This window comes from Haliotis rufescens, unplaced genomic scaffold (genome assembly GCF_023055435.1).
Source record: "Haliotis rufescens isolate VD_foot unplaced genomic scaffold, xgHalRufe1.0.p SCAF_1, whole genome shotgun sequence".
Classification (NCBI taxonomy): domain Eukaryota; kingdom Metazoa; phylum Mollusca; class Gastropoda; order Lepetellida; family Haliotidae; genus Haliotis; species Haliotis rufescens.
The window spans coordinates 19,075,197-19,103,009 of record NW_025963779.1 but is presented as its reverse complement, the minus strand read 5'-3'; the positions used below and the strand labels follow the sequence as shown (position 1 = coordinate 19,103,009).

At 42.5% G+C, this 27,813-nt stretch overlaps 1 protein-coding gene across 3 annotated transcripts; it reads left to right on the top strand.

Annotated features, from left to right (window-relative positions):
- LOC124129159 (multiple epidermal growth factor-like domains protein 6) lies at positions 1-26,473 on the top strand. 3 transcript variants are annotated; one of them, XM_048392518.1, is made up of 6 exons: positions 1-57; positions 417-501; positions 909-1,016; positions 1,190-2,443; positions 2,880-2,976; positions 24,826-26,473. In XM_048392518.1, exons 2-6 carry the CDS (start codon positions 441-443, stop codon positions 25,091-25,093), a joined length of 1,788 nt encoding a protein of 595 aa, XP_048248475.1. In that variant the 5' UTR covers positions 1-57; positions 417-440; the 3' UTR covers positions 25,094-26,473. The 3 variants fall into 3 exon arrangements, with proteins under 3 accessions (XP_048248475.1, XP_048248470.1, XP_048248468.1); XM_048392513.1 differs by lacking the exon at positions 24,826-26,473 and adding an exon at positions 3,585-5,254; XM_048392511.1 differs by lacking the exons at positions 2,880-2,976; positions 24,826-26,473 and adding an exon at positions 22,937-23,604 and having other exon boundaries at positions 1,190-2,245.
- The last annotated feature ends 1,340 nt before the right edge of the window (positions 26,474-27,813 follow it).

Sequence of the window (27,813 nt, the reverse complement as noted above, 5' to 3'; positions counted from 1 at the left end):
ACTGTGTAGCTTTGCCAATGTGCCATCCTAGTCCTGCTCGTAACACCACGTTAAAAGGTAAAGTAATGTTTCTATAATTCACTTGAAAAGACATAATCGTTATATATTTCCGATCAGTGATGACAATCACACATGAGAGTTGTCAGACACCTGGTGTCATCAATGCAATAACAGTAATTGTCTCAGCGATTATATTTCTTCATTTGCCCATAACACATGACCCTGTGTTGAGAAAACGTCACCAGAATAAGCGATGTTTAATGCCAGGACGTTAATGCTCAATGTTAAGCTCAGTGGGAGTTATTAGTTCTTTTATGTTTGTGTTTGAAGATTGATATAAGCAATTTTATTTTAGGTAACTATCTCTTTGTCGACTTATGATATGCTTCTGTAGGAAACCTTCTTGTCAACTACAGGTTCGAGGATTGACGCATTCAACCATGTGTCACCACAACACCCTCCTTCTGGCAATGTGCGGGCTGGCTCTCACACAATATACTGGTGAATATATTAAACACCTATCCAACGTATATGTTATACAACTGACACATGTTCGCCGTCACACATGGCATATTTTGAATACACTGGGACAAACTTTGAAATATCATAGTTATAGCAGTGGTTAAATGTCCGACATGTCAATAAGATGTGAAAAGATATGCTAACTAATCAGTGGTTATGGTAGAGTCTTTATCGTGAATCATGAAGTATTAACGTTTAGTAAGGTATCAGGTCCGAACAAGGAATTAAGTTATCTGGGATAAGTGACCTCTCCAGTTTAATTTGCAACATTAGTTCATCTTTAGATCAGGCCTGAGAACATTAAATAAAAACGATTTAGCACCTCATCGATTCACGCATGCTTAATCTTGGAGACAATGACGTTCGCACTGACTTCATTGTTGCAGCCTTTCCACCGTGCCAGGATATAGATTCCAGTTGTAGAGAGTCGCAATGTGGTCAACCAGGTATAGACTCCCTCTGCAAGAAGACATGCGGCCTTTGTCCAGAAGGAGGTGAGAGGCAAATCTAAGGGAAGACAGCTGAACTGTTCTCATGTTGATAGAATGTTCTGTGCAATATTCTCAGTATTCAAACGGTCCATTTATCAACTGCCTATTCCCTTTATCTGGTATTTGTTTTAAGCGACATGATAATCATAGTTAATATTGAAACATTCTTTCCACAGAGTGCAGATCGGGATATTTCCAGGATGGCTTCTCGTGCAGACAATGCAAGGATGCTGTCGATGTACAGTCAGTCGAATACAAAGGTGCATGTGGTGTTCCCTGTAGCCAGAGCCACACGTGGGGTGCAGACTGTCTTAAACCATGTAGTACAGGATGCAGGAATCAAACATGTCACCGGTGGGAAGGGCACTGTCTGCAAAACTGCCTGCCAGGTTACTATGGACCTACATGTGATGTAACTTGTGACACCTGCAGGCGGTGTGGGGACGGTGTTGAGACATGTGACAAAGAAGGAAGGTGTCTGTGTGGCTGCAAGAGAGGAAAACGAGGAAACAGATGTGACCAAAACTGTCCAAACTGTGAAATGTGTTCAGGAAATAACTGTACATGTCAAGAAGGATTTCGGGGTGTGTTGTGCACAGAGACCTGTGTGAACTGTCAGAGTTGTAATGGGGCCTACTGTACATGCAAGGATGGATTCCATGGAGATGGCTGTACCGCTCCCTGTCCCCTGCGCTGCCGCTATAACGTATGTGGTCTGGAGGGAGAGTGTACACGGGGATGTGAGTTCGGGTGGTATGGACGTTTGTGTGAAAAACAGTGCAATAACTGTGTCAGAGAAACATGCTCAATCAACGGGACATGTACATCCGAGTGCAATAGCGGATGGTCTGGTGACAAGTGTGACGAAGCCTGCAATGTCAGCTGTGAGGACGAACTGTGTTATCGTAACGGAACCTGTGAAAGATGCAAACCCGGTTTCCATGGAGACCAATGCAACATCCCATGCAGCAGTCACTGTAGTAACCACAGATGTGACAGGAGTGGAACTTGTGAATCTTGCAGAGTTGGAAACTTTGGGGAAATGTGTGAGCGACATTGTGGGTCCAACTGTATGAATCATGCCTGTGAACAAATGTCAGGAAAGTGTATCCAAGGCTGTACCACAGGCTGGTACGGGGATACGTGTGATCTAGAATGTCCCGACCAATGTGCCTCAGAGTCCTGCCACAGAGAGACTGGTTCCTGTAAGTCTTGTATGCAGGGATTCAAAGGCGAGTCCTGTAATATGACCTGTAACACTGCCTGCCTGAAGTCGCAGTGTAACATGACAGGAGTCTGTATAAACGGGTGTGAGGACGGGTTTTATGGAAGCAGATGTTCTGGAAGATGCCCCACGATGTGCAACACATGTCTGTATGATGGTGCCTGCCTTACTTGTGCTGATGGCTGGACGGGAGAACACTGTAATGGTAACAACTCGAGTCATTGCAACAGGGAACTCATTCAACAGATTCTGGCTCAGGCCTTGATTGTTGTGATAGATTAGCATTAACGTCTTACTTGTGTGTTATTTCACTCATTATGGAAACGCTTAACGTCAGCTAAATATTGTCATGGAAATGGGTTTTCTTCACAGTTACCTGGTGGCAATTGTGGCCGCAGTTTTCTGTGCAGAGTTGCCTCCCGTGGGCACGCCAGAAACCTTTGATCGTGGGTTCGAATCCCGATTCGCCCCGATTATGTTTCTATGTTTGTCAGCACCATACCCATGCTTGTGGGTTTCATCGAAGTGGTATCCCTTCGGGCTACATTAAGCGGATACGCCGTGATATAACTGGAACAACGTTCAGCTTACTCACCCACTAACTCATAATTACCTTTTTGCGTCTTTGTCCGTATTTTCAGAACAAAGTTCACATCGTCGCCAGACATGGATCTTTTCTGCTGCGGTTGTTGTTTTGGTCTCTCTTGTTATCATCATGGCCGTTTTCCTCCTTAAACGGTAATAGTATATACATTCTGAAACGATTGGGTATAAATATTTGAATAAAAATGAATTGGATATTTAAACTTTGACTGTAACTGCACTTCTTAATAAGAGCTAAGGGACGATCGGGTAGCCTTGTGGTTAGGCGTTCGCTCGTCACGCCGAAGGCCCGGGTTCGATTCCCGACATGGGAACAACGTGTGAAGCCCACTTCTAGTGTCCCCCGAATATTTCAGGAATATTGCTAAAAGCGTCGTAAAACCAAACTCACTCACTCACTAATAAGAGCTAACGTATTTATAGGGGGTTGTCATGGTTCCGTAATTCCCCGTGCTGAGTTGCGTTCCTTAGTCCCGCTAGAAACCTAGGTTCGAAACCCTTATTCTCCCTGATTATGTTTCTATGTGCTCATGGTAAACTTCTTAGACCCTCCGAAATCAAGCTGACAAACGCAATTCCTCCCTCACTCGGTCATTTATGGGGGTCATCTTTTATTTAACATTTTTAAAATCTTATAATTAGTTAATCAGAGAATGCATGCGGGCGCTGAATGAAATACCATACATAGTGTGTGATTTTGCGCTTCTAAAACATGCTTTTTCTTTGTTATTTGTAACTTGTAGGTACGCAGTGAACGGTTCAGGTGGGATATACATGTCACCTGTACAAAACGATCTGGAATCAAGATCCGATGACATCTCGCTGGAAGAGCTTGGTGGGTCACGTGACAGTGATTACCGACATTATGAAATGATTCAATCATCGGCTGGTACAGATGAAGATGACGATTCGCTTGATGTAGTTGAAGCTGCAGATCAGGGACGCTATGAGACGCTGGGGCCATCCGATGACGCCACACGGTACACACATCTGGTGTCATTTGTTGATTAGATTCAGGCTTGATTGAAATACATTCTGTGTGTGTATATGCTGTATGTATACCTTTGCACTTTAAAACTTTAAAAAGTAATTGGTTGCATGGATGTGTCGTGTACTGTATTATGATTACAAGATTTCTCTTTTTAGCGAGCAGATTACGTTTGTGCAAAGTGTGACACAGCAGTTAGAGCAGTTAGAAATATGCTGCTTTGTTTGGTTCGTTACTTGGCGTGTGTGCAGTTATCTCCCTTACACTGCATTTGCTTAAACTGCAACTTCCGGTTTCAATCAAATATCCTCCTGGTTTTAGTGTGGCTGGTTTTGGAATATCGACTTTCTTTTCTGTTGGCTCCCTCTTGTATCATATACCCTGTGATATATCACTGAACTATTCAGAAAATATATTTACCTCTCTTTACAACTATTCACTATTCTTCATGTTGTAAGACCTGTACACAACTCATTATTCTGTACAAAATGACACTGGCTTGTCCAAACACGAAGGGCTGTATAATCCTTAGTGTTTTGTCAGTTCTTCGTTTAATCTAATAATGTAGTGTCACATACTGTCAATTGTTTCAGTAAATGTATTGTTACCTGTTACTCACATGTAAATAATTGCGTACTGATATTTATGTTGACCAATGACATCCATGTTGTGGTCCAGGAAATCCGAATAATGTGTAATTCTGAGTCACCCTGAATCAGACCTCAGTATGACTGAGTGTGTGAGTTAGATTTAACGCCGCTTTGAGCAGTATTCCAGTTATATCACGGCGTGTCAGCTTGATATGGGAAGTGATGCAGGACGTTTACCACTGTGGTGAAACCCCAAGCACGGTATGGTGCTGACAAACCCGGACACGGGACGAGCCCAGATTCGAACCAGATTCTGGCGTGCCCAAGGGACGCAACTCTGCACAGCATGTAGGAGCTAGTCTGGACTTCCGACCTACGCCTGACATTATGCCATTATGACTCAGACATCCAACAGCGTTCTCCTTTTAGTTCTTGTACAGTTATCTCCCTTACACTGCGCCTCCAAACAGATGTAGAATTTTGGTTGTCAAATGAATTATCCTTCATTTTTGTTTTATTATGTGGAATTCATCATGGCTGTTTGTATAGTATCAATATCGTTTTCTTCGGGCTTCCCTTTAATCGAATTCTTTTCATGAAATGCTCTGAGGCCACAAATATTTTAGAAACTTCGATGTACCCTTCATGTTGTTCACAAATCCAAATGTTTCATGAGCTGTTAACGCTCTTCTGTGCAAAATGACACGGGTTGCCCAAACACCCATGTTCAATCCCCATGTTATTGTTTATTGTCGGACTTGGGTATATCTGTTCATTGACCTCTGTACTTAGTATATATGCGCAGCTTATGTAAATAAAATGTCTGTGAAGTCCCCATTGTCTGCTTTGTCATCAATTACTGTATACATAGAAAAAGCACAGTAAAGTTCTAACTCTCAGGCACAATATAGTAATAATTAAATAAGTGGAGTAAGATTGAACACAGTTTCAGGCCATAACTGAATAATAATAATAATATATGTATACATACATACAATAAAACAGAGTCCAGAATTAAATCACTTGTTTACATACATACATACATACATACATACATACATACATACATACATACATACATACATACATACATACATACATACATTACTTACTGTCTGTAAAGCTACGCTCGTAAATGAACATAAGCGACAAAAACAGTTACATGTTCATAAGCATATTCGGGCGGTCGGGTAGCCTAGTGGTTAAAGCGTTCGCTCGTCAGGCCGAAGACCCGGGTTCGATTCCCGAGATGGGTACAATGTGTGAAGCCTATTTCTGGTGTCCCCCGCCGTGATATTGCTGGAATATTGCCAAAAGCGGCGTAAAACCATACTCACTCACTCATAAGCATATTCATCACTACATAAGAAGACTACTACCTTGTACGATTCCGACTATATCAAAAGTATGGTTCCGACTGTATCCTATGAATCACTATAAAATAGTGATGATACCGGGTGTTCGCGAAAGAGTGAGCGTATCCTGCCCCGTCGGTAGCACCTACATTCTTTGAAATTTTCGTAGAAAGAGCATGCTCGATTGTATCTCAAAAGTTGTGAAATGTAGACACCAAAGGCTTGAATATTGCGCGGCTTAAAGGGTAAATTGACCATTGGCAAGTTGAAGTCATCCCTCTTGTCATACAGTCTTGTGGAGAGTTTTTGTTACACTGAATCTGAATGCATAGGGGGCGGACGGGTAGCCTAGTGGTTAAAGCGTTCGCTCGTCACGCCGAGGACCCGGGTTCGATTCCCGACACGGGTACAATGTGTGGAGCCCATTTCTGGTGTGCCCAGTCGTGATACTGTTGGAATATTGCGAAAAACGGCGGAAAACCAAACTCACTCACGCACTGAATACATAGATCTAAATATGAAACAGATGAGTTATTTTTCACTGATTTCTTTTATTTCAAGTTCAGTTGGGTTCAGAAAGGAATTGGCTATCTGATGGTTATTGAACTATATAAGATCACTGATAAACCTGAAGCTAAAGTTCAACTTCTTGGTCAAATTCCCTTGAATTTAATTTGCCAATCTGAGCAGACATTCCGATTCATAATCATTAAGAAAAAGATCAATAATGAGGGAAGCACATCCGGGAGGCCTACTTCTTGCCTAAATGTCCTAGCCCAAATGTTACATTTATGTTGTCAGTGAGGATGTTTGTGTTTTGTCAGTAAACTTCAGATGAAATTTGCTTTCATTTTTTTACAAATTGTCCTGAATTTCTGAAGATAACTATGAAACTATATCTATTATCGCCATGTTTAGTTACTAATGCTCAATTTATCAAGGAATGAAGTATTCCCTTAAGTTTGGGATAGCGGTGTACAAAGTGGAAAAATCAAATGTCTTAACAGAATTGAACTTTTCTGAGATTGCCAAAAAAACAGGCAAATCATTTGAGTTTTTGAGAATTCACATGGTATTGTTTCAACCTGTCTCAGATATGTTTTTGTGAATTTAAAAAAAGTTCTTCCTTGATTGTTTAGGGATTGTGGTTAATCTTTGAAACAGGGATTTTATTGGTACATTTGCTTGACAGTAATATAGCTCTCTCTTTCTACGGATTTTTATGGAACTTTGGAATCCAGTAAATAGGAATGGACATGTCGTGAGCCACCAGGTAATAAAGTAGCGCTCTGGGCGTGGTTCGGGGTGTGGATTTGGCGAATAACATATGTAAAGTTGTTTCCACAATAACACCCGTGCATTACCAGTGTTCAAACAAGCATTTCAAATTCAATTGTACCTTCATTTATTAAATTATGAATATACCCTTGCGTAAACTGTATTCATATTGAGAACTTGCTACATCAAGTAAATTGGTAATATAAACATTTGCGTTATTCACATTCACTGCACATTAATCGGATTTATTTCAATCCCATTTTCTCATACACTCTTTTTAAGCAACCAGGTACATTTGTTATGCAACTGCAGTCGATTATCCACCCTAAGTTTCAAACCCTGTTACCCCGAAATGCCGGATTATCGAGTGTGCTGGGTCTTTTTTTTCACAATAACCTATATTGTCTCTGATAGGTACGTGTGCGTTCTTGTTTGGAAACACGCAACCTCGAAAACAATTTTGTTATCTTATTTGAAATCCCCGGATAGAATGACCAAGTAACCGCACCTTCCACGGGCGATTCAAATCTAGGGCTTGCTACGTGCTCTACGTCTCACTAAACCAACGACAGTAGCCGACAATATATCTTTGTGTGTTTCTCGAGCATGGCAGTAGTAATGCATAGCACCGTGTGTGTCCACCATTGGCCTGAATGACGTCACACACCTCCTGTACATGGCACCAAGAAGCCTGAGGATGACACTTTGTGGAATGGCAGTCCATTCTTCCTGAAGAACTTGGCGTAATTGTTGCTGATGCTGTGGCCCAGGTTGATGCAGACGCAAACGACTGTCTACCTCATCCTAATGATGCTCCATTTGGTTGTGATCGGATGACCTTTGAAGGCCACGACCAGTACGTTTATATTCTGCTCTCTCGGGAAACTAGTACACTCGTGGCTCTCGGGAAACTAGTACACTCGTGGCTCTCGGGAAACTAGTACACTCGTGGCTCTCGGGAAACTAGTACACTCGTGGCTCTCTGGAAACTAGTACACTCGTGGCTCTTGGGAAACTAGTACTCTCGTGGCTCTCAGGAAACTAGTACACTCGTGGCTCTCAGGAAACTAGTACACTTGTGGCTCTCAGGAAACTAGTACACTCGTGGCTCTCAGGAAACTAGTACACTCGTGGCTCTCAGGAAACTAGTACACTCGTGGCTCTCGGGAAACTAGTACACTCGTGGCTCTCAGGAAACTAGTACACTCGTGGCTCTCGGGAAACTAGTACACTCGTGGCTCTCAGGAAACTAGTACACTCGTGGCTCTCAGGAAACTAGTACACTCGTGGTTCTCGGGAAACTAGTACATTCGTGGCTCTCAGGAAACTAGCACACTCGTGGCTCTCAGGAAACTAGTACACTCGTGGCTCTCAGGAAACTAGTACACTCGTGGCTCTCGGGAAACTAGTACACTCGTGGCTTTCGGGAAACTAGTACACTCGTGGCTCTCTGGAAACTAGTACACTCGTGGCTCTCGGGAAACTAGTAGACTCGTGGCTCTCGGGAAACTAGTACAATCGTGGCTCTCGGGAAACAAGTACACTCGTGGCTCTCGGGAAACTAGTACACTCGTGGCTCTCGGGAAACTAGTACACTCGTGGCTCTCAGGAAACTAGTACACTAGTGGCTCTCGGGAAACTAGTACACTTGTGGCTCACGGGAAACTAGTACACTCGTGGCTCTCGGGAAACTAGTACACTTGTGGCTCTCGGGAAACTAGTACACTCGTGGCTCTCAGGAAACTAGTACACTCGTGGCTCTCAGGAAACTAGTACACTCGTGGCTCTCAGGAAACTAGTACACTAGTTGCTCTCAGGAAACTAGTACACTTGTTGCTCTCTGGAAACTAGTACACTCGTGGCTCTCGGGAAACTAGTATACTCATGGCTCTCAGGAAACTAGTACACTAGTGGCTCTCAGGAAACTAGTACACTCGTGGCTCTCGGGAAACTAGCACACTCATGGCTCTCAGGAAAGTAGTACACTCGTGGCTCTCAGGAAACTAGTACACTCGTGGCTCTCAGGAAACTAGTACATTAGTGGCTCTCAGGAAACTAGTACACTTGTGGCTCTCAGGAAACTAGTACACTCGTGGTTCTCGGGAAACTAGTACACTCGTGGCTCTCGGGAAACTAGTACACTCGTGGCTCTCAGGAAACTAGTACACTTGTGGCTCTCGGGAAACTAGTACACTCGTGGCTCTCAGGAAACTAGTACACTCGTGGCTCTCAGGAAACTAGTACACTCGTGGCTCTCAGGAAACTAGTACATTCGTGGCTCTCAGGAAACTAGTACACTTGTGGCTCTCGGGAAACTAGTACACTCGTGGCTCTCGGGAAACTAGTACACTCGTGGCTCTCGGGAAACTAGTACACTAGTGGCTCGTGTGCTGCAGCGAGTGTCCTGTTTCGAGTGTGAAGGACCCGGATGTCGTGAGTCTAGGCTGATGTGGTGATGCGGGGTCTCTCTTGAACGATCACGTTTAGTAGTGCCATGTTGCTGACATCGTACCCAGAGTCGGGAAATTGTGCTACGGGCAACATTCAACTCTCTTGCCACTGACGTATCTGATCCACCAGGTTCAAGTCTTCCAATAGCGATATTTCTCGCATTATGTTTTACTTTTGGCATGATGATTTTCAAAATTCACTTCGTTAACGGAATGATATTGATATTTGAAAACGACATGTGTCTTAAACTTCCTAAGAAACCGGTGACAAATTCCCTGACTTGAAAGGTTTTTTTCAGTTTCCCAAGAAATCCAATCATGCAAATGTCAAAGGTCATAAATATTAGGAAGGAAAGACAATAAAACCAATTGGTGAGAATTTATCAGAATGACAAAAACGTGCGGATGTATTTACGTGTAGCAGTTCATATGGGTAAATGTTTAAGTCATGGAGTTTACTGCCTGTTTTCACTATACTATGAGTGAGTGAGGTGAGTGAGTGAGTGAGGTGAGTGAGGAGAGTGAGGTGATTGAGGTGATTGAGGTGAGTGAGGTGAGTGAGGTGAGTGAGTGAGTGAGTGAGTGCGTGCGTGCGTGCGTGCGTGCTTGCGTGCGTGGGTGGGTGGGTGGGTGGGTGAGTGAGTGAGTGAGTGAGTGAGTGAGTGAGTGAGTGAGTGAGTGAGTGAGTGAGTGAGTGAGTGAGTGAGTGGAGTGAGTGAGTGGAGTGAGGCGTGCGTGGGTGCGTGGGTGGATGGTTGGGTGAGTGAGTGAGTGAGTGAGTGAGTGAGTGAGTGAGTGAGTGAGTGAGTGAGTGAGTGAGTGAGTGAGTGAGTGAGTGAGTGAGTGAGTGAGCGAGCGAGGAGGTGAGTGAGTGAGTGAGTGAGTGAGTGAGTGAGTGAGGTGAGTGAGTGAGTGAGTGAGTGAGTGAGTGAGTAATCGAGTGATTGAGTGAGTGAGTGAGTGAGTGCAGTTTTACTCTGCCTTTATCAATCATCACGTCGGGTACACAGAGAATAGGTTTCAAATAATGTACACAGGTCGGAAATCGAACCCGTATCTCCGACGTGATTAGCAACCACATTATCCACTCATCGAGACCTATTACAAAAAGGTGTGCTATTCCTGATGTGCTCATATGATAACAACACAGTGCTTCAGACATAATGTATCCAGACAAATGAACCGACCTGCTCTAAATACCTATAATTACACAGGTACGCCTACTTCTTCCTAAGATCAAACCCAAGCATGACGAAAGTGATTTGAAGTGGTGCAATATCACCTGCGATTGTCTTAGATTTGAATTATATTAACTCTAGACAGGGTCCCGTGGACTTGTGGCATTTCTACTGCCATGCATGCGCCCCCAACTGTACCAGTGAGTGAGTGAGTGTGGTTTTACACCGCTTTTAGCAATATTCCAGCAATATCACGGCGGGGGACACCAGAAATGGGCTTCACACATTGTACCCATGTCGGGAATCGAACCCGGGTCTTCGGCGTGACGAGCGAACGCTTTAACCACTAGGCTACCCGACCACACCCCAACCCCCCCCCCCCCCCCCCCCCCCCCACACACACACACACACACACACACCGACCCACCCCACCCACACCCCGTTGGGACCAGTGGTCAAGCCGACTGCTGGTCAGCGTTGGTTGCAGTGGTCAAGCCGACTGCTGGTCAGCGTTGGTTGCAGTGGTCAAGCTGACTGCTGGTCAGCGTTGGTACCAGTGGTCAAGCCGAGTGCTAGTCAGCGTTGATACCAGTGGTCAAGCCGACTGCTGGTCAGCGTTGGTACCAGTGGTCAAGCCGACTGCATTTGATCACATAAATGAAGAATAACATTAATAACAGCCACACACTGCCCACAGATGACATGTAGCTGCTAATTTACCAAATGTAGACTAAGAACGATAATGTTATCGTGTATTGTATCCTAACTGTGAAGTCTCGGCTGCTGCAACTGTAATAGACGTTTAATCGTGTACAGAAATATAAAATGTTGATTCTATTGTTAATGATTATAATCAATCTCATTAAAATCAGATCTAAGTTCTCCCTGCCGCTAAACAAAGCTTAGCGATAGCCAGAACTAAGATCGGATTTGATGAGATGGATTATGATATTCTGTATATTCCATAAATTAATCATTTACTTTTGCTTTTGATCACATATAACGACGTCATGTGTCAATAGTGTAAATACAATGTACGTGTCTTTTTTTACAGAAAACAGTTAGCTTTATAACGTGTCAATATTTCAATACGATGTACATATACATGAAATGTATTCCGTAATATGTAATGTATTCAAGCTTTAACAAATAAACAATTTAGACCAAATAAATCTGAATTATTTTTGTCTTACGTTTTTCTCTCAGATTTGATATGGGTTTTAAAGAACGAATGTGTTTGTTGCAGAGAACGTAATTTAACACCCTTGCCCCGGGAAGATGGACTACATCACATGAGACCTAGTCTCGTTGTCACGGCTGCTATGTGTTAAAACAGTATAAGACCATGCTCACTCGCTGTCATGAAATGTCAATGTCATTCGATAGAACCGACTGAATTAGAATGAAATCGATTTTTCTTGAAGGTAAAGTCAGATATAAAGGGAAGCTATTCAAGGTAGAGGGCGCTACCGGATGGGGTATATGTATGAATTGTAAAGCACGGGAAGTTTAATCTCTCCTGTGGTGTCGCCGTTACAGTGCGCTCAATTAATTATATGTTTAGTATGATCATTTTCTGTTGTCAGGTGTTGCAGTCTTGCTGCAAGACAAATGGGAAATGTATGCAGGTAGACTATATCGGGGACACCGACAACTTCCCATGTCAAAAATACTCTTAATACTGATAGTTACGTAAACACGAAAAAGCGTATTTCCCGGTATCATAAAACAAATAAGTTAACAAAGAATCGAAACTACGGGACGTATTTTGTTAATGTCCCAGTTTCCTATTCCCGGGTAATAGTTAATATGGAGGAGAAGAAAGAATGCGGTATGCTAATTTAACAAGCAAGTGAATGTGTGAGAGAATGTTGTTTTATGTCGCAGTCGGAAATATTGCAGCTGTCACGACAGCCCGTTAATAATCGAGTCTGGGTCAAGCAAACCCTGGTTTGAATACATGAGAAACGATCTAGTAGAACCTGACCACCCGGTTCAATTCAGTCGCTTGTTACGACCAGTAGCGGGTATCTGACAGCATAATGTCGGCCCGACAGACCATAGCGAAAGGCAAGTTCGCAACAGTTGATCTACTTTCTACATTGTACAAGGCATGTCAATACATTATATTGTCAAAACAGCACTGAAACACTACTATCTACTAATAATAATATACAACATATTATAACAAATCATTATTTTCAAAAACAACGAAATGAAGTTTTCTTGTATTATCAAATGCTTACGCAAAAACTAGGCAGATAACTTGGTTTTAGAACACATAAGATTAGGTGGCGAGCTATTGGATTAGATATTGTATTGTAGATACAATTACAAATAATTAAACTGGGATTGTGTCCTGCATGATCATCGGGCACTCCACAGCCCTGTTCGGATCATGGCAGCATGTTTGTTTGTTTGTTTGTTTGTGTGTTGGTTTACACCGCACTCAGCACTATTCCAGCTATATGACGGCGGTCTGTAAATAATACCGTCTGGACCAGACAATCCAGTGATTGACATCATGAGCTTCGATCACCGCAATTGGAATACGATAACATGCATCAACCAAGTCAGTGAGCCTGACCACCAGATCCCGTTAGTCGCCTCTTCAGACAAGCATACACTTTCTGTAACACACTCACCCAACGAATTACTGAGAATTCGTGATTCATGTGTTCTCGGAAACTCATAGCGTATATTCCGCATAAAACCTACACTCTTGCGAGTACATATAACCACGTATAACATAACTGAATAAATAAGTCCTCGTGCGCAGTCACAAAGACCAGTTTCTTCTTCCCTGTTACAAGTGGTTTCATCAACTTACACCCGACATTGTAACATACCTCGGAAATATGGTGAAATGTGGTTTATCGTCACGCCCAAGAACGTGTGTGTATGTGTGTGTGTGTGTGTGTGTGTGTGTGTGTGTGTGTGTGTGTGTGTGTGTGTGTGTGTGTGTGTGTGTGTGTGTGTGTGTGTGTGTGTGTGTGTGTGTGTGTGTGTGTGTGTGTGTGTCCGGGCTAATGCCGACCAGTACTTGTTACGCCCCTTTAAGCCGAGCGCCAGGCAGGGTAACAAAAAGTACCATCTTTTAACCTTTTTTGGTATGACGCCGCCGGGGATCACTCCGGGCGGATGCTCTACCACTAAACCATGGAAGGCGGTCATGTTAATTGATGATTACATATACATACTTTACAAGAATAACAAATTATGTAACATTAATATAAAATGTCTATTTATCCTTATCCTTAATGTTGTTCTGTTAACTTTCTGACCGCCTCCGTGGTCTAGTGGGTAGAGTGTCTGCCTGGAGAGCAGTATGCCTGTGGTTCGATTCCCCGTGCGCGTCACGCCATGAGATGTTTAAAGATGGTACTTGTTACCTGCCTCACATGAAGGAGATGAAACAAGGACAGGTCAGATGGGAGTCAGTGTACTGTATCTGAGTGGCATGTCTTAGTGGGTTAGCACCAGGAAACCGGCAACAGCAGTACAGAAGCGTACATGCAGCCAAATGACACCACACCGACTGTGAAACAAACAACCCGGAATAATACAAGTAGCAATAGGGATTAGGGAAGAAGAAAGTATGATTCACAAAAGCGACGCCAGTGCGTGCACATCAGCACAACTGCTCACACACGAAGGTACATTTTGTAAATGAATATCTTTCCAGGTAGAGTTTATTCATTTTTGTTCTACTTTTTTGAACGATTTTTAGATTCGCATGTTCGGCACTTATAAGGTTACAACTACATATGTGTATCCTTGCAATCGACGCCATTTTGTTGTTTTTGGAACAGGCACTACCCTACTGATTTGAGATGTGACATCTGCTTGTACATACGGGTCCAGAGGGGGTCGAGGAGGTACGGACCCCTTCCCTTTTAAAAAAACCAAATGTAGGATATTGTAAGCAGAGGGCATACTTGTAGAAGCAATTACTGGAGATCAGACAGTAGGTCAGTAAAAGGAGCGATGTACAGATCGATTTCCACATTTAGGATATGTATTGCTTCAGCCATATTATGTCTTAACAAAAAGCGCAACATGAAAGAACAGAACTTCGTTCTGCCAGGTATTGCTGAAATCTGTCGGACGACGTGTTGTGGACCGCCAGGTATTGCTGAAATCTGTCGAAAGCCCTGTTGTTGCCATCCGGGTCTTCCTGAAATCTGTCGAAAGCCCTGTTGATGCTATCCAGGTATTGCTGAAATCGGCCGGAAGGCGCGTTTTGGACATCCAGGTACTGGTGAAATCTGTCGAAAGCCCTGTTGTTCCCACCCAGGTATTGCTGAAATCTGTCGAAAGCCCTGTTGATGCCATCAAGGTCTTGCTGAAATCGGCCGGAAGTCGCGTTTTGGACATCCAGATATTGCTGAAATATATCGAAAGCCCTGTTGTTGCCATCCGGGTCTTGCTGAAATCTGTCGAAAGCCCTGTTGATGCCACCCAGGTATTGCTGAAATCGGCCGGAAGACGTGTTGTGGGCAGCCAGCTATTGCTGAAGTCTGCCAGAAGACATGTTGGGGACAGCCGGCTATTGCTGAAGTCTGCCGGAAGACGTGTTGGGGACAGCCAGCTATTGCTGAAATCTGTCGAAAGCCATGTTGATGCCATCCAGGTATTACTGAAGTCTACCGGAAGACGTTTTGTGGACTGCGCAGGTATTGCTGAAATATGTCGGAAGATGTGCGGTCGCTGCAACTTAAATGGTTTCTGTCACTTTGCGTCTATGTCGAATCATGTTAACAAAGAGATGTATGAAATGGGTAACCAAATGAAGACGAGTTTGAAGATCCAAACGTATCACGATTTGCTGATAAGATGGGTTGCTGTAGACATGATGCATAGTATGGTTATATATAGAAAACATGTTCTGTTTTTTGTCTTCTGAGTTTCATGGGTAGGGGATAAGTCAACATCGTATATCCTGATATGGATGTTACAACTTTGGTGGTGGTGGAATGGGGTTTAACGTCGCGTCCAAGATTATTGCACTTATATAGCGACGTGCATGTACGTGTGTGTGTTTGTGTGGCTGCGTGTACTAGTCCGGACTGATGCCGATTTATAGTGCTAGCTCACTGAGATACCATGCCGCAGTTTAACATGAATACCCCACTCATGCATGTTACAACGTTAACTGGGATAACATGGTGTATAAAGACATGCATGTTACAACGTTGACGGGAACAACATGGTGCATATAGACATGCATGATACAACGTTGACGAGGACGACATGGTGTATAAAAATAGCATAGACATGCATGTTACAACGTTGACATGAACAACATGGTGTATATTGACATGCATGTTACAACGTTGACTGGGACAACATTGTGTATATAAACATGCATGTTACAACGTTGACGGGGACAACATGGTGCATATAGACATGCATGTTAAAACGTTGACGGGGATAATATGGTGTATATAGACATGCATGTTACAACGTTGACGAAGTCAACATCGTATATCTAGATATGGATGTTACAACTTTGACGGAAACTACATGGTGTATATAGACATGCATGTCACAACGTTTACGGGCACAAAATGGTGTATATAGACATGCATGTTACAACGTAGACAGGGACAACATGGTGTATATAGACATGCATGTTACAACGTAGACAGGGACAACATGGTGTATATAGACATGCATGTTACAACGTTGACGGGGACAACATGGTGTATATAGACATGCATGTTACAACGTTTACGGGCACAAAATGGTGTATATAGACATGCATGTTACAACGTAGACAGGGACAACATGGTGTATATAGACATGCATGTTACAACGTAGACAGGGACAACATGGTGTATATAGACATGCATGTTACAACGTTGACGGGGACAACATGGTGTATATAGACATGCATGTTACAACCTTGACTGGGACAACATGGTGTATATAAACATGCATGTTACAACGTTGACGGGGACAACATGGTGTATATAGACATGCATGTTAAAACGTTGACGGGGATAATATGGTGTATATAGACATGCATGTTACAACGTTGACGAAGTCAACATCGTATATCTAGATATGGATGTTACAACTTTCACGGAAACTACATGGTGTATATAGACATGCATGTCACAACGTTGACGAGGACAACATGGTGTATAAAAATATTATAGACATGCATGTTACAACGTTTACGGGCACAAAATGGTGTATATAGACATGCATGTTACAACGTTGACTGGGACAACATGGTGTATATAGACATGCATGTTACAACGTTGACGGGGACAACATGGTGTATATAGACATGCATGTAACAACGTTGACAGGCACAACATGGTGTATATAGACATGCATGTTACAACGTTGACTGGGACAACATGGTGTATATAGACATGCATGTTACAACGTTGACTGGGACAACATGGTGTATATAGACATGCATGTTACAACGTTGACGGGCACAACATGGTGTATATAGACATGCATGTTACAACGTTGACTGGGACAACATGGTGTATATAGACATGCATGTTACAACGTTGACGGGGACAACATGGTGTATATAGACATGCATGGTACAACGTTGACTGGGATAACATGGTGTATATAGACATGCATGTTACAACGTTGACGGGAACAACATGGTGTATAATTATAGACATGCATGTTACAACGTTGACTGGCACAACATGGTGTATATAGACATGCATGTAACACCGTTGACGGGAACAACATGATGTATATAGACATGCATGTTACAACGTTGCCGGGGACAACATGGTGTATATAGACATGCATGTTACAACGTTGACGAGGACAACATGGTGTATATAGACATGCATGTTACAATGTTGACGGGGACAACATGGTGTATATAGACATGCATGTTACAACGTTGACGGAGACAACATGGTGTATATAGACATGCATGTTACAACGTTGACGGGAACAACATGGTGTATATAGACATGCATGTTACAACGTTGACGAAGTCAACATCGTATATCTAGATATGGATGTTACAACTTTCACGGAAACTACATGGTGTATATAGACATGCATGTCACAACGTTGACGAGGACAACATGGTGTATAAAAATATTATAGACATGCATGTTACAACGTTTACGGGCACAAAATGGTGTATATAGACATGCATGTTACAACGTTGACTGGGACAACATGGTGTATATAGACATGCATGTTACAACGTTGACGGGGACAACATGGTGTATATAGACATGCATGTAACAACGTTGACAGGCACAACATGGTGTATATAGACATGCATGTTACAACGTTGACTGGGACAACATGGTGTATATAGACATGCATGTTACAACGTTGACTGGGACAACATGGTGTATATAGACATGCATGTTACAACGTTGACGGGCACAACATGGTGTATATAGACATGCATGTTACAACGTTGACTGGGACAACATGGTGTATATAGACATGCATGTTACAACGTTGACGGGGACAACATGGTGTATATAGACATGCATGGTACAACGTTGACTGGGATAACATGGTGTATATAGACATGCATGTTACAACGTTGACGGGAACAACATGGTGTATAATTATAGACATGCATGTTACAACGTTGACTGGCACAACATGGTGTATATAGACATGCATGTAACACCGTTGACGGGAACAACATGATGTATATAGACATGCATGTTACAACGTTGCCGGGGACAACATGGTGTATATAGACATGCATGTTACAACGTTGACGAGGACAACATGGTGTATATAGACATGCATGTTACAATGTTGACGGGGACAACATGGTGTATATAGACATGCATGTTACAACGTTGACGGAGACAACATGGTGTATATAGACATGCATGTTACAACGTTGACGGGAACAACATGGTGTATATAGACATGTATCTTACAACGTTGACGAGGACAACATGGTGTATATAGACATGCATGTTACAACGTTGACGGGAACAACATGGTGTATATAGACATGTATCTTACAACGTTGACGAGGACAACATGGTGTATATAGACATGCATGTTACAACGTGAACTGTGATAACATGGTGTATATAGACATGCATGTTACATCGTTGACGGGGACAACATGGTGTATATAGACATGCATGTTACATCTTTGACGGGGACAACATGGTGTATATAGACATGCATGTTACAACGTGAACTGTGATAACATGGTGTATATAGACATGCATGTTACAATGTTGACGAGAACGACATGGTGTATATAGACATGCATGTTACAGTGTTGACGGGGACAACATGGTGTATATAGACATGCATGTTACAACGTTAACTGGGATAACATGGTGTATATAGAGATGCATGTTACAACGTTGACGGGAACAACATGGTGTATATAGACATGCATGTTACAACGTTGACGGGGACAACATGGTGTATATAGACATGCATGTTACAACGTTGACGGGGACAACTGGGTGTATATAGACATGCATGTTACAACGTTGCCGGGGACAACATGGTGTATATAGACATGCATGTTACAACGTTAACTGGGACAACTGGATGTATATAGACATACATGTTACAACTTTAACTGGGATAACATGGTGTATATAGACAAGCATGTTACAACGTTGACGGGAACAACATGGTGTATATAGACATGCATGTTACAACGTTGACGGGGACAACATGGTGTATATAGACATGCATGTTACAACGTGAACTGTGATAACATGGTGTATATAGACATGCATGTTACAACGTTGACGGGGACAACATGGTGTATATATACATGCAAGTTACAACGTTGACGGGGACAACATGGTGTATATAGACATGTATGTTACATCGTTGACGGGGACAACATGGTGTATATAGACATGCATGTTACAACGTTGACGGGGACAACATGGTGTATATATACATGCAAGTTACAACGTTGACGGGGACAACATGGTGTATATAGACATGCATGTTACATCGTTGACGGGGACAACATGGTGTATATAGAGATGCATGTTACAACGTTGACGGGGACAACATGGTGTATATAGAGATGCATGTTACAACGTTGACGGGAACAACATGGTGTATATAGACAAGCATGTTACAACGTTAACTGGGATAACATGGTGTATATAGAGATGCATGTTACAACGTTGACGGGAACAACATGGTGTATGTAGACATGCATGTTACAACGTTGACGGGGACAACATGGTGTATATAGACATGCATGTTACAACGTTGACGGGGACAACTGGGTGTATATAGACATGCATGTTACAACGTTGACGGGGACAACATGGTGTATATAGAAATGCATGTTACAACGTTAACTGGGACAACTGGATGTATATAGACATGCATGTTACAACTTTAACTGGGATAACATGGTGTATATAGACAAGCATGTTACAACGTTGACGGGAAGAACATGGTGTATATAGACATGAATGTTACAACGTTGACGGGGACAGCATGGTGTATATAGAGATGCATCCTACAACGTTGACGTGGACAACATGGTGTATATAGACATGCATGTTACAACGTTGACGGGGACAACATGGTGTATATATACATGCAAGTTACAACGTTGATGGGAACAACATGGTGTATATAGACATGCATGTTACAACGTTGACTGGGACAACATGGTGTATATAGACATGCATGTTACAACGTTAACTGGGATAACATGGTGTATATAGAGAAGCATGTTACAACGTTTAGAGGGACAACAGGGTGTATATAGAGAAGCATGTTGTAACGTTGACGGAGACAACATGTGTATATAGACATGCGTGTTACAACGTTGACTGGGACGACATGGTGTATATAGACATGCATGTTACAACGTAGACAGGGACAACATGGTGTATACAGATATGCCTGTTTTTATGATGACGGAGGCAGGATGTAGTTGGGCATGAATCACACTTTATGTATGTCATAGACAGGAAATCTATTCGTCGTTGTTTGATATTTGTAACGTAAAAGGAAATAGAAAATATGATTCACTCGGTCACTGTGTAGCTTTGCAAATGTGCCATCCTAGTCCTGCTCGTAACACCACGTAAAAATGTAAAGTAATGTTTCTATAATTCACTTGAAAAGACATAATCGTTATATATTTCCGATCAGTGATGACAATCACACACGAGGGATGTCAAACACCTGGTGTCATTAATGCAATAACAGTAATTGTCTCAGCGATTATATTTCTTCATTTGCCCATAACACATGACCCTGTGTCTAGAAAACGTCACCAGAATAAGCCATGTTTAATGCCAGGAAGTTAATGCTCAATGTCAAGCTCAGTGGGAGTTATTAGTTCTTTTATGTTTGTGTTTGAAGATTGATATAAGCAATTATATTTTAGGTAACTATCTCTTTGTCGACTTATGATATGCTTCTGTAGGAAACCTTCTTGTCGACTACAGGTTCGAGGATTGACGCATTCAACCATGTGTCACCACAACACCCTCCTTCTGGCAATGTGCGGGCTGGCTCTCACACAATGTACTGGTGAATATATTAAACACCTATCCAACGTATATATTATGTAACTGACATGTTCGCCGTTACACATGGCATATTTTGAATACACTGGGGCAAACATTGAAGTATCATAGTTATAGCAGTGGTTAAATGTCCGACATGTCAATGAGATATGAAAGATGTGCTAACTAATCAGTGGTTATGGCAGAGTCTTTATCGTTAATCATGATGTATTAACGTTTAGTAAGGTATCAGGTCCGGACAAGGAATTAAGTTATCTGGGATACGTGACCTCTCTAGTTTAATTTGCAACATTAGTTTATCTTTAGATCAGGCCTGAGAACATTAAATAAAAACAATTTAGCACCTCATCGATTCACGCATGCTTAATCTTGGAGACAATAACGTTCGCACTGACTTCATTGTTGCAGCCTTTCCACCGTGCCAGGATATACATTCCAGTTGTAGAGAGTGGAACTGTCTTCAGCCAGGTATGAACTCTTTCTGCAAGAAGACATGCGGCCTTTGTCCAGAAGGTGAGAGGCAAATCTAAGGGAAGACAGCTGAACTGTTCTCATATCGATAGAGTGTTCTGTGCAATATTCTCAATATTTATACGGTCCATTTATCAACTGCCTATTCCCTTTATCTGGTATTTGTTTTAAGCGACCTGATAATCATAGTTAATATTGAAACATTCTTTCCACAGAATGCAAGTTGGGATATTTCCAGGATGGCTCCTCGTGCAGACAATGCAAGGATGCTGTCGATGTACAGTCAGTCGAATACAAAGATGCATGTGGTGTTCCCTGTAACCAGAGTCACACGTGGGGTGCAGACTGTCTTACTCCATGTAGTACAGGATGCAGGAATCATTCATGTCACCGGTGGAAAGGGCTCTGTCTGCAAAACTGCCTGCCAGGTTACTATGGACCTAGATGTGTTTTAACTTGTGACACGTGCAGGTCGTGTGGAGACGGTGTTGAGACATGTGACAATGAGGGGAGATGTCTGTGTGGCTGCAAGAGAGAAAGACGAGGAAACAGATGTGACCAATACTGTACAAACTGTGAAATGTGTACAGGAAATAACTGTACATGTCAAGAAGGATTTCGGGGTGTGTTGTGCACAGAGACCTGTGTGAACTGTCAGAGTTCTAATGGAGACAGTTGTACATGCAAGGCTGGATTCCATGGAGATGGCTGCACCGCCCCCTGTCCCCTCCACTGCCTCTATAACGTATGTGGTCCGGAAGGAGAGTGTACACAGGGATGTGAAGTAGGGTGGTATGGACGTTTGTGTGCAAAACAGTGCAATAACTGTGTCAACGGAAGATGCTCATTGAACGGGATATGTACATCCGGGTGCAATAGCGGAAGGTCTGGTGACAAGTGTGACGAAGTCTGCAATGTCAACTGTGAGGACGAACTGTGTTATCGTAACGGAACCTGTGAAAGATGCAAACCCGGTTTCCATGGAGACCAATGCAACATCCCATGCAGCAGTCACTGTAGTAACCAGAGATGTGACAGGAGTGGAACTTGTGAATCTTGCGGAGTTGGAAACTTTGGGGGAATGTGTGAGCGACATTGTGGATCCAACTGTTTGAATCATGCCTGTGAACAAATGTCAGGAAAGTGTATCCAAGGCTGTACCACAGGCTGGTACGGAGATACGTGTCATCTAGAATGTCCCGACCAATGTGCCTCAGAGTCCTGCCACAGAGAGACTGGTTCCTGTAAGTCTTGTATGCAGGGATTCAAAGGCTCCCACTGCAACGCTTCGTGTCCACAGTTCTGTTCTAAATGTGAACAGTATAATGAAGCATGTCTCTCTTGTCACCAACAACTTTTCGGCAAGATGTGTGACAAACTTTGTTCATCCGGATGTAAAGGAGACACATGTCACCACCAAACTGGAATATGTTCACAAGGATGTATTGGAACTTTCTATGGCCATTACTGTAACAATTCGTGCAGTGATCACTGTGTCAATAGAAACTGTCATACAGTTAACACTGATGTAGATACGCCCCAATGCACTGAGGGGTGTGAAGACGGGTGGTTGGGTGGCTACTGTGACAACTCGTGTCTACAGCACTGTGTGAGATGTGACAGACATCATGGCCAATGCCTGGAGTGTGAAGCCAACAGATACGGCGAGTCCTGTAACTTGACCTGTAACACTGCCTGCCTGAAGTCGCAGTGTAACATGACAGGAGTCTGTATAAACGGGTGTGAGGACGGGTTTTATGGAAGCAGGTGTTCTGGAACATGTCCCATGGTGTGCAACACATGTCAGTATGATGGTGCCTGCCTTACTTGTGCTGATGGCTGGACGGGAGAACACTGTCATGGTAACAAACGTATTCGCATATAAACACTTGTATTGGTTATTTATAATTGAACGCCATAACAACTCACTATGTAATCCCTAGAGGTGGTTCCACGTAAAAATGTGTCCCCAGTGATGTTTGTTTCATGACGACTTACTGGATTGGATTGGCGACTTACAGCTTTTATAGCGTGTCACCGTACCCAACAACTCGAGTCATTGCAACGGGGAACTCATTCAACAGATTCTGGCACATGCCTTGATTGTTGTGATAGATTAGCATTAACGTCTTACTTGTGTGTTATTTCACTCATTATGGAAACACTTAAAGCCAGCTAAATATTGTCATGGAAATGGGTTTTCTTCACAGTTACCTGGTGGCAATTGTGGCCGCAGTTTTCTGTGCAGAGTTGCCTCCCGTGGGCACGCCAGAAACCATTGATCGTGGGTTCGCATCCCGATTCGCCCCGATTATGTTTCTATGTTTGTCAGCACCATACCCAAGCTTGTGGGTTTCATCGAAGTGGTATCCCTTCGGGCTTTCGTCCCACATTAAGCGGATACGCCGTGATATAACTGGAACACCGTTCAGCTCACTCACCCACTCACTCATAATAACCTTTTTGCGTCCTTGTCGTATTTTCAGAACAAAGTTCACATCGTCGCCAGATATGGATCCTTTCTGCTGCGGTTGTTGTTTTGGTCTCTATTGTTATCATCATGGCCGTGCTCTTCCTTAAGCGGTAATAGTACATTTCTCAAACGATTGGGAATAAATATTTGAATAAAAATAAATTGGAAATTTAAACTTTCACAGTAACTACACTTGTTAATAAGAGCTAAGGGGTGGTCAGGTAGCCTTATGGTGAGGCGTTCGCTCGTCACCCTGAAGGCCCGGGTTCGATTCCCGACATGGGAACAATGTGTGAAGCCCATTTCTGGTTTCCCCCGAATATTGCTTGAATATTGCTAAAAGCGGCGTAAAACAAAACTCACTCACTCACTAATAAGAGCTAACGCCGGTATTTATACGGCGTTGTCGTGGTTGTCTAATGTGCCGTAATTCCAAGTGCTGAGTTGCGTTCCTTAGTACCGCTAGAAACCTATCCTAACCTATCGCAAATTCTCCCTGATTATGTTTCAATGTGCTCATGGTAAATTTCTTAGAATTTCTTATAGGGGTCATCTTTTATTTAAAATTTTAAAAACTTATATTTAGTTGATCGGAGAATGCATGCGGGCACTGTATTAAATACCATACATAGTGTGTGATTTTGCGCTTCTAAAACATGCTATTTCTTTGTTATTTGTATCTTGTAGGTACGTAGTGAACGCTTCAGGTGGGATATACATATCACCTGTACAAAACGATCTGGAATCAAGATCCGATGACATCTCGCGGGAAGAGCTTGGTGGGTCACGTGACAGTGATTACCGACATTATGAAATGATTCAATCATCGGCTGGTACAGATGAAGATGACGATTCGCCTGATGTAGTTGAAGCCGCAGATCAGAGACGCTATGAGACGCTGGGGTCATCCGATGACGCCACACGGTACACACATCTGGTGTCATTTGTTGATTAGATTCAGGCTTGATTGAAATACATTCTGTATGTGTATATCCTGTATGTATACCTTTGCACTTTAAAACTTTAAAAAGTAATTGGTTGCATGGATGTGTCGTGTAGCATGTTATGATTACAAGATGTCTCTTTTTAGCGAGCAGATTATGTTTGTGCAAAGTGTGACACACTCAGTATTTAGAAATATGCTTCTTTGTTTGTTTCCTTACTTGGCGTGTGTGCAGTTATCTCCCTTACACTGCATTTGCTTAAACTGGAACTTCCGGTTTCAATCAAATATCCTCCTGGTTTTAATGTGGCTGGTTTGGGGATATCGACTTTCTTTTCTGTTGGCTCTCTCTTGTATCATATATCACTGAACTATTCAGAAAATATATTAACCCTTCTTTATAACTATTCACAATTCTACATGTTGTGAACCTGTACACAACACGTTATTCTGTACAAAATGACACTGGCTTGTCCAAACACGAGGCGCTGTATAATCCTTAGTTTTTTGTCAGCACTCTGTAAATAATCTGTCAATGCAGTGTCATATACTGTCAATTGTTCCAGTCAATGTATTCTTACCTGTTACTCACATGTTAATAATTGTGTACTAATATTTATGTTGTCCAATGACATCCATGTTGTTGTCCAGGAAATCCGAATAATGTGTAATCTTTTAATTCTGAGTCACCCTGAATCAGGCATCAGTATGAGTGAGTGAATGAGTTAGATTTAACGCCGCTTTGAGCAGTATTCCCGTTATATCACGGCGTGTCAGCTTGATGTGGGAAGTGATGCAGGACGTTTACCGCTTTGGTGAAACCCCAAGCACGGTATGGTGCTGACAAACCCGGACACGGGACGAGCCCAGATTCGAACCAGATTCTGGCGTGCCCAAGGGACGCAACTCTGCACAGCATGTAGGAGCCAGTCTGGACTTCCGACCTACGCCTGACATTATGCCATTATGACTCAGACATCCAACAGCGTTCTCCTTTTAGTTCTTGTACAGTTATCTCCCTTACACTGCGCCTCCAAACAGATATAGAATGTTGGTTGTCAAATTATCTTTCATTTTTGTTTTATTATGTGGAATTCATCATGGCTGTTTGTATAGTATCAATATCGTTTCTTCGGGCTTCCCTTCAATCGAATTCTTTTTCATGAAATGCTCTGAGGCCACAAATATTTTAGTAACTTTAGTAATGTTGTTCACAAACCCAAATGTTTCATGAGCTGTTAACGCTCTTCTGTGCAAAATGACACGGGTTGCCCAAACACCCATGTTCAATCCTCATGTTATTGTTTATTGTCGGACTTGGGTATATCTGTACATTGATCTCTGTACTGTGTATATATGCGCAGCTTATGTAAATAAAATGTCCGTGAAGTCCCCATTGTCTGCTTTGTCATCAATTACTGTATATATAGAAAAAGCACAGTAAAGTTCTAACTCTCAGGCACAATATAGTAATAATTAAATAAGTGGAGTAAGTTTGAACACAGTTTCAGGCCATAACTGAATAATAATAATAATATATGTATACATACATACCAAAAAACAGAGTCCAGATATTCGTGCTTGTAAAAACTCCTTTATCCACACAAGACATGAAATTACTTGTTCATATACATACATACATACATACATACATACATACACACACACACACACACACACACACACACACACACACACACACACACACACACACACACACACACACACACACACACACACACACACACATACATACGGGATCGGATGGTCAGGCTCGCTGACTTGGTTGAAGCATGTCATCGATCCTAATTGCGTGGATCGATGCTCATGATGTCAATCACTGGATTGTCTGGTCCAGACTTGATTATTTACTGACCACCCCCTCTAATTTAGTCGCCTCTCATGACCAGCACGAGAGTACTGGGACCTAGTCTAACGTGGGTCATAACAGTGACTTTGGAAATGAATATCGAAACAGTTTCTTACTGTCTGTACAGCTAAATGAACATAAGCGACCAAAACAGTTACATGTTCATGAGCCTATTCATTACTACAGAAGAAGACTACTACCTTGTACGATTCCGACTGTATCAAAAGTATGGTTCCGACGGTATCCTATGAATCACTATAAAATAGTGATGATACGGGTGTTCGCGAAAGAGTGAGCGTATCCTGCCCCGTCGGTAGCACCTACATTCTTTGAAATTTTCGTAGAAAGAGCATGCTCGATTGTATCTCAAAAGTTGTGAAATGTAGACACCAAAGGCTTGAATATTGCGCGGCATAAAGGGTAAATTGACCATTGGCAAGTTGAAGTCATCCCTCTTGTCATACAGTCTTGTGGAGAGTTTTTTTCACTGAATCTGAATGCATAGGGGGCGGTCCGTTAGCCTAGTGGTTAAAGCGTTCGCTCGTCACGCCGAGGACCCGGGTTCGATTCCCGACATGGATACAATGTGTGGAGCCCATTTCTGATGTGCCCCGTCGTGATATTGTTGGAATATTGCGAAAAGCGGCGGAAAACCAAACTCACTCACTCACGCACTGAATACATAGATCTAAATATGAAACAGATGAGGCATTTTTCACTGGTTTCTTTTATTTCAAGTTCAGTTGGGTTCAGAAAGGAATTGGCTATCTGATGGTTATTGAACTATATAAGATCATTGATAAACCTGAAGCTAAAGTTATACTTCTTGGTCAAATTCCCTTGAATTTAATTTGCCAATCTG